General features: G+C 38.3%; 1 protein-coding gene across 1 annotated transcript; it reads left to right on the forward strand.

Annotated features, from left to right (window-relative positions):
* On the forward strand, positions 1-12,613 carry LOC107823393 (potassium transporter 6). Its single transcript, XM_075240199.1, is given in 13 exon segments — positions 1-463; positions 672-894; positions 1,020-1,197; positions 9,116-9,341; positions 9,429-9,671; positions 9,800-9,823; positions 9,826-9,852; positions 9,960-10,010; positions 10,152-10,409; positions 10,537-10,589; positions 10,666-10,789; positions 10,882-11,136; positions 11,320-12,613. Coding segments are annotated over 13 exon segments (3,195 nt in total). The 3' UTR covers positions 12,390-12,613.
* The last annotated feature ends 314 nt before the right edge of the window (positions 12,614-12,927 follow it).

Genomic DNA, 12,927 nt, shown 5'->3' on the forward strand with positions numbered 1-12,927 from the left:
ATGCGTCGAAGATATATGGATGTTATTGCATTGGTACAACGTTTTGGAAAGCCCGACATATTTTTAACAATGACTTGCAATCCTTCTTGGCCTGAAATACAAGAACATTTATTGCCAACAGATGAGATCCAAAATAGACCCGATTTAATAAGTAGAGTATTTAGAGCAAAAGTAGAAGAACTTAAAGCAGATATTCAGAAAAAGAATATTTTTGGAAAGGTTGCAACTTTTATGTATACTATCGTGTTTCAGAAACGCGGTCTTCCACATGCTCATTTCCTTATTATACTCAAAGATAGATACAAATTACTCACTCCACAAGCTTATGATAAAATTGTTCGTGCTGAATTACCTGATCGCAACACAGACCCTGATCTATATAAACTTGTAATTAAACACATGATTCATGGACCTTGTGGCTATTTAAATCCTACAAATTCTTGCATGGAAAAGAAGGGAAAATGTAAGTTTAAATATCCAAAAGAAATTGTTGAACAAACAACAAAGGGAAAAAAACTCATATCCACTTTACCGAAGACGAAAAATAACACCAGTCGAAGTCGAAGTTAAAGGACGCAAAATTGATAATTCTTGGGTTGTTCCATACAATCCATATTTACTCTGTAAGTTCAATTGTCATATCAATGTTGAAATATGTTCTGATATAAAAGTTGTCAAATATATTTATAAATATATTTGTAAAGGACATGACAAAATTGCTTTTTCTGTGCATGGTAATGATACAAATATAGAAATAAATGAAATTAAAGAATACCAATCTGCAAGATGGGTTTCCCCACCCGAGGCCGCATGGCGTTTGTTTAGATTTTCCATAAGTGAAATGGCTCCAACTGTTTGCCACCTTCAGCTACATTTTGAAGGACAAGAATTTATGTCTTTCAAAAGTAACCAAAGTGACAACAATTTATGTCTTTCAAAAGTAACCAAAGTGTGAATCAAATAATAAACAATCCAATGGTTAACAAAACAATGTTAACTGAATTTTTTACAATGAACAGGACTAACAAAGATGCTATAAATCTCAATTTACTGTATAAAGAGTTTCCTGAATATTTTGTGTGGTCATCAACTGACAAAATGTGGTCACATCGAAAACAACGTCCAGCTATTGGACGTATTGTAACATGTCATCTGACAGAAGGAGAAAGATATTATCTTAGATTACTTCTAATGAACGTAAGAGGACCCAAATCATATGAAGATCTTAAAGTGAATGGGAAATGTTGCAGTACATTTAGAGAAGCTGCGGAAAAAAGGGGCTTATTACATTCTGATAACAGTTTAATTGAGTGTATGTCACTCAGAAGAGTTTAATCAGAGGAAGATTTACCCTTAAAAACTCAAAATAAAAATACAATCTTTGGTTAATCAAAGCCTTAGCCATCATAAACCAAGAATGTATGAAGAAATTGAACTAAATAAACTCAATGTGAAAAAAACTTACAGATTCCCAAGCTGGATAAGAGGATTTGAGGGAAGCAAAAGGCCTTTGAGAGTTAGCTTCAGTGGTGTTCTGCGACAAAATGACGCTTATTAGACCGTCCAGTACACTCTCTTCATAAGACTCAGTATTCCAAACATGTAATTAAAAGATTCCGGACATGCATGTAAAAATCTAGCAAGAAATTGTTAAAAAGAAGGGAAAAATTATATCCAATGGAAGATTAATAGCAAGCAAAATCAGGAGACCAAAAAAAAAGGCATCAGGATCCTTTCTTTAAGGAAATGACAAACTTGCAATGGAGAAATGATCAGAAAAATCAAATACAAACAAAACTGAAGTAGAGAAAACCGTGACAAATCAAATCCAAAAAATCGAATTGGATAGATGAAAAATTAAAGTTGAAAGGGGATACCCCCCCCCCCCCAACAATAAGAACACATACATCTATAAATAAAAGAGCTTGAGAGGCTAGATTAGACTGCCATGGAAGGCCTGGTCTTCAGGTGAAGTGTAAGAGAAAAAAGTAAAAGAGAAAATAAAAGAATAGGTGATTCAGTAAGTGGTATGGTTTGGAGAAGAATTAATTGCAGAGGAATTGTGTCCTAATTCCACTTTTGAAGACTACTAACAAAAGATATACAAATTACTAACCTGCATGTAAAAGATTCAACAGAAAAATTCCAAAATATGAAAACCAAATCAGATCTATCAAAAATCATATCACCAAAAAATGAGTGCAAGAAAGAAAGAAGGAGAATGAAGTAAAATCTAACAGAAATTTACAAGTGCAATAGATAACGCCATAAGCAACCAGCTACTCATGAATCAAACAATTTCACAATTTCAAAGATTAAAGAACAGAAAAAAGTAGAAGAGAGTTGAGATACTCACAGACAAAGATGGTCTTCTATGCAGTGAATGAGACACAAATACTGCTATTGATTATAGTTATTAAATAAATGTAAGTGTAGTACACATGATTTGCTAAACGTAATTGGCCCACGTGTCCCTCTTAGAAGACATGCAGAATTATCTATTTACATTTACGCTATTTGAAATCCCAAATGTAAGTCTGACCTAAAGTTGCTGTTTCTAAATAGTAGAAAAGATATTTGAAATCCCAAACGTACGTCCGAACTGTGTTCGTAAAGTCCGAACAACGTTTGTACACCTAAAGTGCCGTTTCTAAATAGTAGTAATATATATATATATATATATATATATATATATTTAAAAATAAAATTTTAGTAAGTTCACTTCTCAGAGAAATTTTTCTTCTCAACTTGAAACACATATATGCATATACAAATAACACTAAAGAATTCACGGTTCCTTGCCGCTTCGACAAATGAAATGTGATATGGCATCATTCAAGCATTAAATTACCTTGTTCTAAAAATTCTTTTTTCTAACTATAAAGAAGATCTTAGGCACATGACAAGCGTGCACATTTTGTAATCTAGTCAGTCACTTGTAAAAAAGAATCCTACTCCGCCTTTTTGCTCAACACTCTTACATCTTTCAACTTCGTTTATAACGTCTCTCAACACCTACTCCATCGTTTTCATTCTTGTTCGCCATTTGAGAATGATATTTTCAAGTTAAATTTTGTCAAGATTCTGCTTTGTTCTTTCTCAAGCTATGGATCCTTCACTCAGCTCTGTGTCCATCCTTTATGGGAGTAAGGTTTGTTTGCTGCAACCCTTTTTTCAGCCCATTTAATTCTGTTTGAGGGAAGAGAATTAGTTCGTAAAGACAAGTGTTTGGTAATAAGGATGAGTTCTGTCATTTGGTGCAATTTATAACCTCATCGTGCTCTGTTCCCAATATTTTTGTACCATTAATTGCACTGATTAATGAGAATTGCAACTTGCTGTCCGAATTCTTTATAAATGTGGAGAATTTATGAGTATCAGTCCAATTTAGCAGTCTTGCTTTTGATGATGTCCATCTCATTGAAGAAGTATTAGGCATGTGCCTAATAAGAGTTTTCTTTGGTTTGGTAGCCAACCTTGTTGACTTGGTTTGGTTGGTAGCCAACCTTGTTGAATTAGTTTGGTTTGGTAGCCAACCTTGTTGAATTTCTTTGGTTTGGTAGCCAACTTTGTTGAATTGTGAAAAGTGTGTGTAAATTGTCAAATATTGTAGGCTTTAGAGGGTGAAGCTTTGGCTATAAAAGGAGAGCTTCAACTCTCATTTCTACACACCAACAAAGAGAGAAAGAAAGAGTAAGGTTTCACAGACAAGGTATAAGAAAATAGTCTGTGAGGAAAATAGAGAGTGAGCGATATTGTAGTGAGGTGGGAATATCAAAAGAGGGTTATTTCTTTTGAGTGTTGTAGTGGTCTTTGGAGTATTTACCTCCGACCTACAAAGTTGTAAAATTCCTTACTATAGTGATATCAATTGCTCCTCTCGGGGTCGTGGTTTTTTTCCCTTATTCAGAAGGGTTTTCCACGTAAAAATTTTGGTGTCATTGTTACTCTTTTATTCTTGTTAATTACCGTATCTCGGTGCTACATTATTATTCCGCTTTATTACCGTGAATATTATTTTGGTAAGGGGTTTATTCCCAACAACTGGTATCAGAGCACGGGTTCTGCTCGTTCACTGAAATACTATTCACTGTCGGTAGTACTATACTTGATGAAAAAATAAAAATGTCCGGAGTAAAGTACGAGGTAGCAAAATTCAACGGAGATAACGGTTTCTCAACATGGCAAAGAAGGATGAGAGATCTGCTCATCCAACAAGGATTACACAAGGTTCTAGATGTTGATTCCAAAAAGCCTGATACCATGAAAGCTGAGGATTGGGCTGACTTGGATGAAAGAGCTGCTAGTGCAATTAGGTTGCACTTATCAGATGATGTGGTAAATAACATCATTGATGAAGACACTGCACGAGGAATTTGGACAAGGTTGGAAAGCCTATACATGTCCAAAACGCTGACAAATAAATTGTACCTGAAGAAGCAGTTATACGCCCTACACATGAGTGAAGGTACGAATTTTTTGTCACATTTAAATGTGTTTAACGGACTAATCACACAGCTTGCCAACCTCGGAGTGAAAATCGAGGAAGAAGATAAAGCCATCTTGCTATTGAACTCGTTGCCATCTTCGTACGATAACTTGGCAACAACCATCCTGCACGGTAAGACTACTATTGAGTTGAAAGATGTCACATCGGCTCTTCTACTCAATGAGAAGATGAGAAAGAAGCCTGAAAATCAAGGACAGGCTCTCATCACAGAAGGTAGAGGCAGGAGTTATCAAAGGAGTTCGAACAACTATGGTAGATCCGGAGCTCGTGGGAAGTCAAAGAACCGATCCAAATCAAGAGTCAGAAATTGCTACAACTGTAATCAACCAGGTCACTTCAAAAGAGATTGCCCAAATCCAAGGAAGGGCAAAGGTGAAACCAGTGGCCAGAAGAATGACGACAACACAGCCGCCATGGTGCAAAATAATGATAATGTTGTCCTCTTTATAAATGAGGAAGAGGAATGCATGCACCTGTCAGGTTCAGAGTCGGAATGGGTGGTTGACACAGCGGCATCTCACCATGCCACACCGGTAAGAGATCTTTTTTGCAGATATGTAGCAGGTGATTTCGGCACAGTGAAAATGGGTAACACAAGTTACTCAAAGATTGCGGGGATTGGTGACATTTGTATCAAGACAAATGTCGGATGCACATTGGTTCTAAAGGATGTGCGGCATGTACCTGATTTACGGATGAACTTGATCTCGGGAATTGCTTTAGACCGAGATGGATACGAGAGCTATTTTGCAAATCAAAAGTGGAGACTCACTAAGGGATCATTGGTGATTGCAAAGGGAGTTGCTCGTGGCACGTTGTACAGGACAAATGCAGAAATATGCCAAGGTGAATTGAACGCGGCACAAGATGAGATTTCTGTAGATTTGTGGCACAAAAGAATGGGTCATATGAGCGAGAAGGGATTGCAGATTCTTGCCAAGAAATCACTCATTTCTTATGCAACCTTGTGACTACTGTTTATTTGGTAAGCAGCATAGAGTCTCATTTCAGACATCGTCTGAAAGAAAATTGAATATACTTGATTTAGTATATTCTGATGTTTGCGGCCCAATGGAAATTGAATCAATGGGCGGTAACAAATATTTTGTTACTTTTATTGATGATGCTTCACGAAAATTATGGGTTTATATTTTGAAAACCAAAGATCAGGTGTTTCAAGTTTTCCAGAAGTTTCATGCTCTAGTAGAAAGGGAGACGGGTCGAAAGCTAAAGCGTCTCCGAAGTGACAATGGAGGTGAGTACACTTCAAGGGAATTTGAAGAGTATTGTTCAAGTCATGGGATCAGACATGAAAAGACAGTTCCTGGAACCCCACAGCACAATGGCGTAGCCGAGAGGATGAACCGCACCATTGTGGAGAAGGTGAGAAGCATGCTCAGAATGGCTAAACTGCCTAAGTCATTCTGGGGTGAAGCAGTTCAGACATCCTGTTACCTGATCAATAGGAGTCCATCAGTTCCGTTGGCGTTTGAAATCCCAGAGAGAGTCTGGACCAACAAGGAGGTGTCCTACTCGCATCTGAAGGTGTTCGGTTGCAGAGCTTTTGCACATGTACCAAAAGAGCAGAGAACAAAGCTGGATGATAAATCTATTCCCTGCATATTTATCGGATATGGAGATGAAGAGTTCGGGTACAGACTGTGGGATCTTGTAAAGAAGAAGGTCATCAGAAGTAGAGATGTAGTCTTCCGAGAAAGTGAAGTTGGAACTGCTGCTGATATGTCAGAAAAGGCGAAGAATGGTATAATTCCTAACTTTGTTACTATTCCTTCTACTTCTAACAATCCCACAAGTGCAGAAAGTACGACCGACGAGGTTGCCGAGCAGGGGGAGCAACCTGGTGAGGTTATTGAGCAGGGGGAGCAACTTGATGAAGGTGTCGAGGAAGTGGAGCACCCCACTCAGGGAGAAGAACAACCTCAACCTCTGAGGAGATCAGAGAGGCCAAGGGTAGAGTCACGCAGGTACCCTTCCACAGAGTATGTCCTCATCAGTGATGAGGGGGAGCCAGAAAGTCTTAAGGAGGTGTTGTCCCATCCAGAAAAGAACCAGTGGATGAAAGCTATGCAAGAAGAGATGGAATCTCTCCAGAAAAATGGCACATACAAGCTGGTTGAACTTCCAAAGGGTAAAAGACCACTCAAATGCAAATGGGTCTTTAAACTCAAGAAAGATGGAGATGGCAAGCTGGTCAGATACAAAGCTCGATTGGTGGTTAAAGGCTTCGAACAGAAGAAAGGTATTGATTTTGACGAAATTTTCTCCCCCGTTGTTAAAATGACTTCTATTCGAACAATTTTGAGCTTAGCAGCTAGCCTAGATCTTGAAGTGGAGCAGTTGGATGTGAAAACTGCATTTCTTTATGGAGATTTGGAAGAGGAGATTTATATGGAGCAACCAGAAGGATTTGAAGTAGCTGGAAAGAAACACATGGTGTGCAAATTGAATAAGAGTCTTTATGGATTGAAGCAGGCACCAAGGCAGTGGTACATGAAGTTTGATTCATTCATGAAAAGTCAAACATACCTAAAGACCTATTCTGATCCATGTGTATACTTCAAAAGATTTTCTGAGAATAACTTTATTATATTGTTGTTGTATGTGGATGACATGTTAATTGTAGGAAAAGACAAGGGGTTGATAGCAAAGTTGAAAGGAGATCTGTCCAAGTCATTTGATATGAAGGACTTGGGCCCAGCACAACAAATTCTAGGGATGAAGATAGTTCGAGAGAGAACAAGTAGAAAGTTGTGGCTATCTTAGGAGAAGTACATTGAACGTGTACTAGAACGCTTCAACATGAAGAATGCTAAGCCAGTCAGCACACCTCTTGCTGGTCATCTAAAGTTGAGTAAGAAGATGTGTCCTACAACAGTGGAGGAGAAAGGGAACATGGCTAAAGTTCCTTATGCTTCAGCAGTCGGAAGCTTGATGTATGCAATGGTATGTACTAGACCTGATATTGCTCACGCAGTTGGTGTTGTCAGCAGGTTTCTTGAAAATCCTGGAAAGGAACATTGGGAAGCAGTCAAGTGGATACTCAGGTACCTGAGAGGTACCACGGGAGATTGTTTGTGCTTTGGAGGATCTGATCCAATCTTGAAGGGCTATACAGATGCTGATATGGCAGGTGATATTGACAACAGAAAATCTACTACTGGATATTTATTTACATTTTCAGGGGGAGCTATATCATGGCAGTCTAAGTTGCAGAAGTGCGTTGCACTTTCAACAACTGAAGCAGAGTACATTGCCGCTACAGAAACTGGCAAGGAGATGATATGGCTCAAGCGATTCCTTCAAGAGCTTGGATTGCATCAGAAGGAGTATGTCGTCTATTGTGACAGTCAAAGTGCAATAGACCTTAGCAAGAACTCTATGTACCATGCAAGGACCAAACACATTGATGTGAGATATCATTGGATTCGAGAAATGGTAGATGATGAATCTCTAAAAGTCTTGAAGATTTCTACAAGTGAGAATCCCGCAGATATGCTGACCAAGGTGGTACCAAGGAACAAGTTCGAGCTATGCAAAGAACTTGTCGGCATGCACTCAAACTAGAAGACAGTGCTACCTCCTCTAGATGAATGAGACTGGAGGGGAGATTGATGATGTCCATCTCATTGAAGAAGTATTAGGCATGTGCCTAATAAGAGTTTTCTTTGGTTTGGTAGCCAACCTTGTTGACTTGGTTTGGTTGGTAGCCAACCTTGTTGAATTAGTTTGGTTTGGTAGCCAACCTTGTTGAATTTCTTTGGTTTGGTAGCCAACTTTGTTGAATTGTGAAAAGTGTGTGTAAATTGTCAAATATTGTAGGCTTTAGAGGGTGAAGCTTTGGCTATAAAAGGAGAGCTTCAACTCTCATTTCTACACACCAACAAAGAGAGAAAGAAAGAGTAAGGTTTCACAGACAAGGTATAAGAAAATAGTCTGTGAGGAAAATAGAGAGTGAGCGATATTGTAGTGAGGTGGGAATATCAAAAGAGGGTTATTTCTTTTGAGTGTTGTAGTGGTCTTTGGAGTATTTACCTCCGACCTACAAAGTTGTAAAATTCCTTACTATAGTGATATTAGTTGCTCCTCTCGGGGTCGTGGTTTTTTTCCCTTATTCAGAAGGGTTTTCCACGTAAAAATTTTGGTGTCATTGTTACTCTTTTATTCTTGTTAATTACCGTATCTCGGTGCTACATTATTATTCCGCTTTATTACCGTGAATATTATTTTGGTAAGGGGTTTATTCCCAACAGCTTTTAACAAGTAAGAAAAATGATTGAGGTGTTCTGTGACTTTTCATTTGATCTGTAAAATTCTTGAGACCCATCAACAACTGAAGTTTTGAATAAGAACAAGGGAAGATCGAGTAGTTCTTCCTTTAGTAGACAGGAGGGGCACAAAAAGATTCAAAAAAAAAACGAGAAGGGAGTTTGGTTTTAGGTGATTATGGTTAATTGCACCATTTTGCAGGTTCAGTTGTTGAAATTCATTATTGAATGTTAAATTCACCATATATTAAGAGTTGATATGGGTTCAGCAGCACTATGCTAATTGAAGAACTCATTAATGTGATTGTTGAATTTGTAGAAAGAGACATGGAGGCATACGATTCTGCTATCATTTCAAACCCTCGGAGTAGTGTATGGTCGCTTAAGTACCACCCCCTTGTATGCATTTGGATCTATTCATCCTCACAACGTCAAATCTGATCAGCAGATATATGAACTCTTCTCCTTTGCTTTTTGGACTTTAACAATCATTCCCTTGTTGAAATATGCCTTTATAGTATTGAAGGCTGATGATGGTGGAGAAGGTAATGCAAAATCTTCGGCTGCGATTAATTCGCTCAACTCAAATCGAATAGTTAGTTATATCTCTGAAAGCTAATTGATACTTGCAGGTGGTACATTCGCGTTGTATTCCCTACTTTGTAGGCATGCCAAGGTAGGGCTGCTTCCAAGTGATAAAAGTGCTACTGAGATTATGCATCACGAGGAAGGAACTGCTTCTAAGATGAAAGTGGACTCAAGGGCTAGAAGGGTAATTGAAAAACACAAAAGCAGCCATTACTTGCTGTTGTTTTTGGCTTTGCTTGGTTCTTGTATGATAATCTGTGATGGAGTTTTTACGCCTGCTATTTCAGGTTAGGTATAACACTATCGTCTTCATTTACTTGAGAGTGGTTGGGTTGGTTTGCAGATGACCTCCTAATTTAACATGATGAGACACAAGCTTGCCTAACTGTGTTTTTCTTTTCTGTTGTTATTTTAGTTTTATCGGCAACATCAACTCTCAGAGTTCATTATCAAAATTGGTATATCAGTGTAAGAATTGGATTATAGTCAGCATAAAGACTTTATGTTTGCTTTTATGATTTTTAATCAATATTCAGGGCTTAGGACTGAAAACTTTTTTATGGCAATCTAATCAGTTAACTCTTCAGAGAACACAAGAGACTCGGTTGACAAGTATTTAATGAAATGTAAGTGTGGTTACTTTTAAGCTTCCATGTTAAATAGGAAGTTCCAAGTGTTAAATGTTGAATATTGTCTATTTTGTTTTATACTAAGGCTGGTATGTCCTTTTATGACACTGCATCCAATATCTTGAAATGTCATTTCAGATTTACCAGTTCCTGCAGCATGTGCCATCTTGGTTTCCCTTTTCATGTTGCAACGGTATGGGACCAACAGAATCAGCTTCATCTTTGCTCCAATTGTCATTATATGGCTCATGTTTATCAGTGGCATGGGTCTGTACAATATCATCTGCTGTCCCAAAATCCTTAGTGCGATATCTCCAACATACATGTTTAGGTTTGTTAAGAAAATAGACATCACAAGTTGGAAACTTCTAAGCAGCATTGTCTTATGCATAGCGGGTTAGTTATATCCACAGACTACTGTATTTCGCTTGCATTGGATGTCCAAGCTTTTCCAATCATTTCCGTGGTTACCTAACTCCAAGAAATAAAAGTCTATTGATATATAAGTCCTGCTATTCTTCAGGTTCAGAGGCAATGTTTGCCGATTTAGGTCATTTTTCAAAGAGATCCATCAAGGTAAGTATGAAATTCTTACATCACAGTTGTTGCATGACAGAGGAGATAAAGTTTTCACACGATGCCTTGTTCGCAGGTCACTTTTGTCTTTTTGATATATCCAGCCCTTGTTTTGTGTTATGCTGGTCAAGCAGCTTTCGTTTCCCACCACTTAGGAACTTCAGATGATGTTGCTCATCTTAGTGAATCTCTGCCTTCTAGTAAGTTTGATTAACTGTTTTCTAGCTGTCATGGCAATGCCTTTATGCTGTTACAAATGTCTAATCCTCAATTTTATGCATGGAAATCTCAGTTGGCCTTCAGCATATCTTCACCGTTCTGTCCCTTTTTGCTTCCCTCGTGGGTAGCCAAGCAACCATTACGGCAAGTTTTTCCATCATAAACCAGTGCCAAGCACTTGGTTGTTTCCCCAGAGTAAAAGTCATCCACACATCAGATAAGATACATGGACAGGTTTATATTCCTGATTCAAACTGGATACTCATGGTCCTTAGCCTGGCAATCTTGATTGGTTTCCGTGACATATCCGCTCTAGGCAATGCTACAGGTATGCCTTCATACAATGATCTCAATTCTATTCTCATTTCTGAAGTAAACATGTAGCAAAGGTAATTAATTACATGACTGCTACAGCAATTTCGCTTTGTTAAGAATGGGGGCTTCTGTGCAAAGTAGAGATTTATGCACTCGTCATAATCTTTCATGATATTTTTTATTAATTTTCTCTCAGGTCTAGCCATTATTTGTGGAATGCTAGTGACAACTTGCCTTATGTCACTTGTAATAGCACTACAGTGGGAGAAGACTCTGTTTCTGTCTGCATTCTTTTTGTTATTCTTCGGTTCCATTGAGGCCGTATACCTTTCCTCATGTTTCTTGAACTTTTTCAAGGGAGCTTGGTGCCTTCTTGTTTTATCATCAATTTTCATGATAATCATGATCTCTTGGCACTATGGTACTGTAAAAAAGTATAAATTTGACGTAGAGAACAAGGTGGCGGTCGATTGGCTGACAGACCTTAGCCCTGGCCTTGGAGTTTCTAGAGTGCCAGGCATTGGGTTCATTTATACCGATATTGTAGCAGGAATCCCTGCTTTCTTCTCCCACTTCATTACCAACCTTCCTGCATTTCATGAGGTGCTGATCTTTGTGTCCTTCAAGTCTGTGCCAGTGCCACATGTTTCCCAAAATGGACGATATCTCATTGGCAGGATCGGCCATAAGGAATATAAAATCTATCGTTGCATTGTTCGATATGGATATTGTGACAATGTAAGGGATACTGATGATTTCGAGGATCAGATTATTAGCTCAATAGGCGAATTCATTGCCCGAGAGGATGGAGATCATGAAACATTCACTTCACCAGAGGGCAGGATGATCCTTTTGGGAAGCCAAGTAACTGAAGGGAATGTACTGATTGCAGTGCCTGCAGGATCTGAACACTGTGAAACTGCTGTATCTGTGGCAGATATTGAAACTCAAAGAAGCCCATTGCTCGATCCATCACCAGCAGCCAGTGCGAAAAAGAAGAAAGTTCGATTCATGTTGCCTCCAAGTAGTCCTAAAATGAATCCATCGCTAAGGAAAGAACTCCAAGAACTTGTTGATGCCAGGGAAAGTGGCACTGCTTATTTCATTGGCCAATCACATTTAACAGTTCGCAAGGGCTCGAATTATATGAAACAATTTCTTGTCATGGCGTATGTATTTCTGGACAAGAACTGCCGAGAGCATCCAGTTGCATTGAATATCCCTCATGCTGCTCTTTTGGAGGTTGGCATGGTGTATACAATATGATTTGCAATTCATAAAATACCCAATTGTATAACAAGAAAGTTCAACTTGATGATTGAATCTCATATGAAATTAGGCGAAAAATATCATTTGGTAGGCAACTAAACGTTAATAACGATAGGTAAACAAACGTTGCAGGTACAGGTATTGCTGAGGGGCTTGTTACTGATCTTCCAACTTTTGAGGTGGCTTCTAATATTATCACCTTAAACAACTTATCATTACTCCATTTTTATTTTGTTTTAGGCTTATGTAAGACCAACTTGGCAGCCTACTGTGGGGATCCTTATGTAGTAATATAACCTATACTGGGCATCAAACACTGTGGGATATTTTCCAATTTTCCTATGTTTAGTTGGCTTAAATGTTTTGGAAAACATTGTTCTTATGAACTCATTTTTCTCATTTCCTCCTTATCAAAAGAAGAGAAATTTTTCCAAAACTCTTTCTCAACCTTCCCCACCCTCACCAATCCACCACACCCCCTCTCTTCAAAAAAGGCTTTTTTTTTTTTTATAAATTTCAGTTTTTCCGTTACCAC

Source organism: Nicotiana tabacum, chromosome 20 (genome assembly GCF_000715075.1).
Source record: "Nicotiana tabacum cultivar K326 chromosome 20, ASM71507v2, whole genome shotgun sequence".
In the NCBI taxonomy this organism is placed as follows: domain Eukaryota; kingdom Viridiplantae; phylum Streptophyta; class Magnoliopsida; order Solanales; family Solanaceae; genus Nicotiana; species Nicotiana tabacum.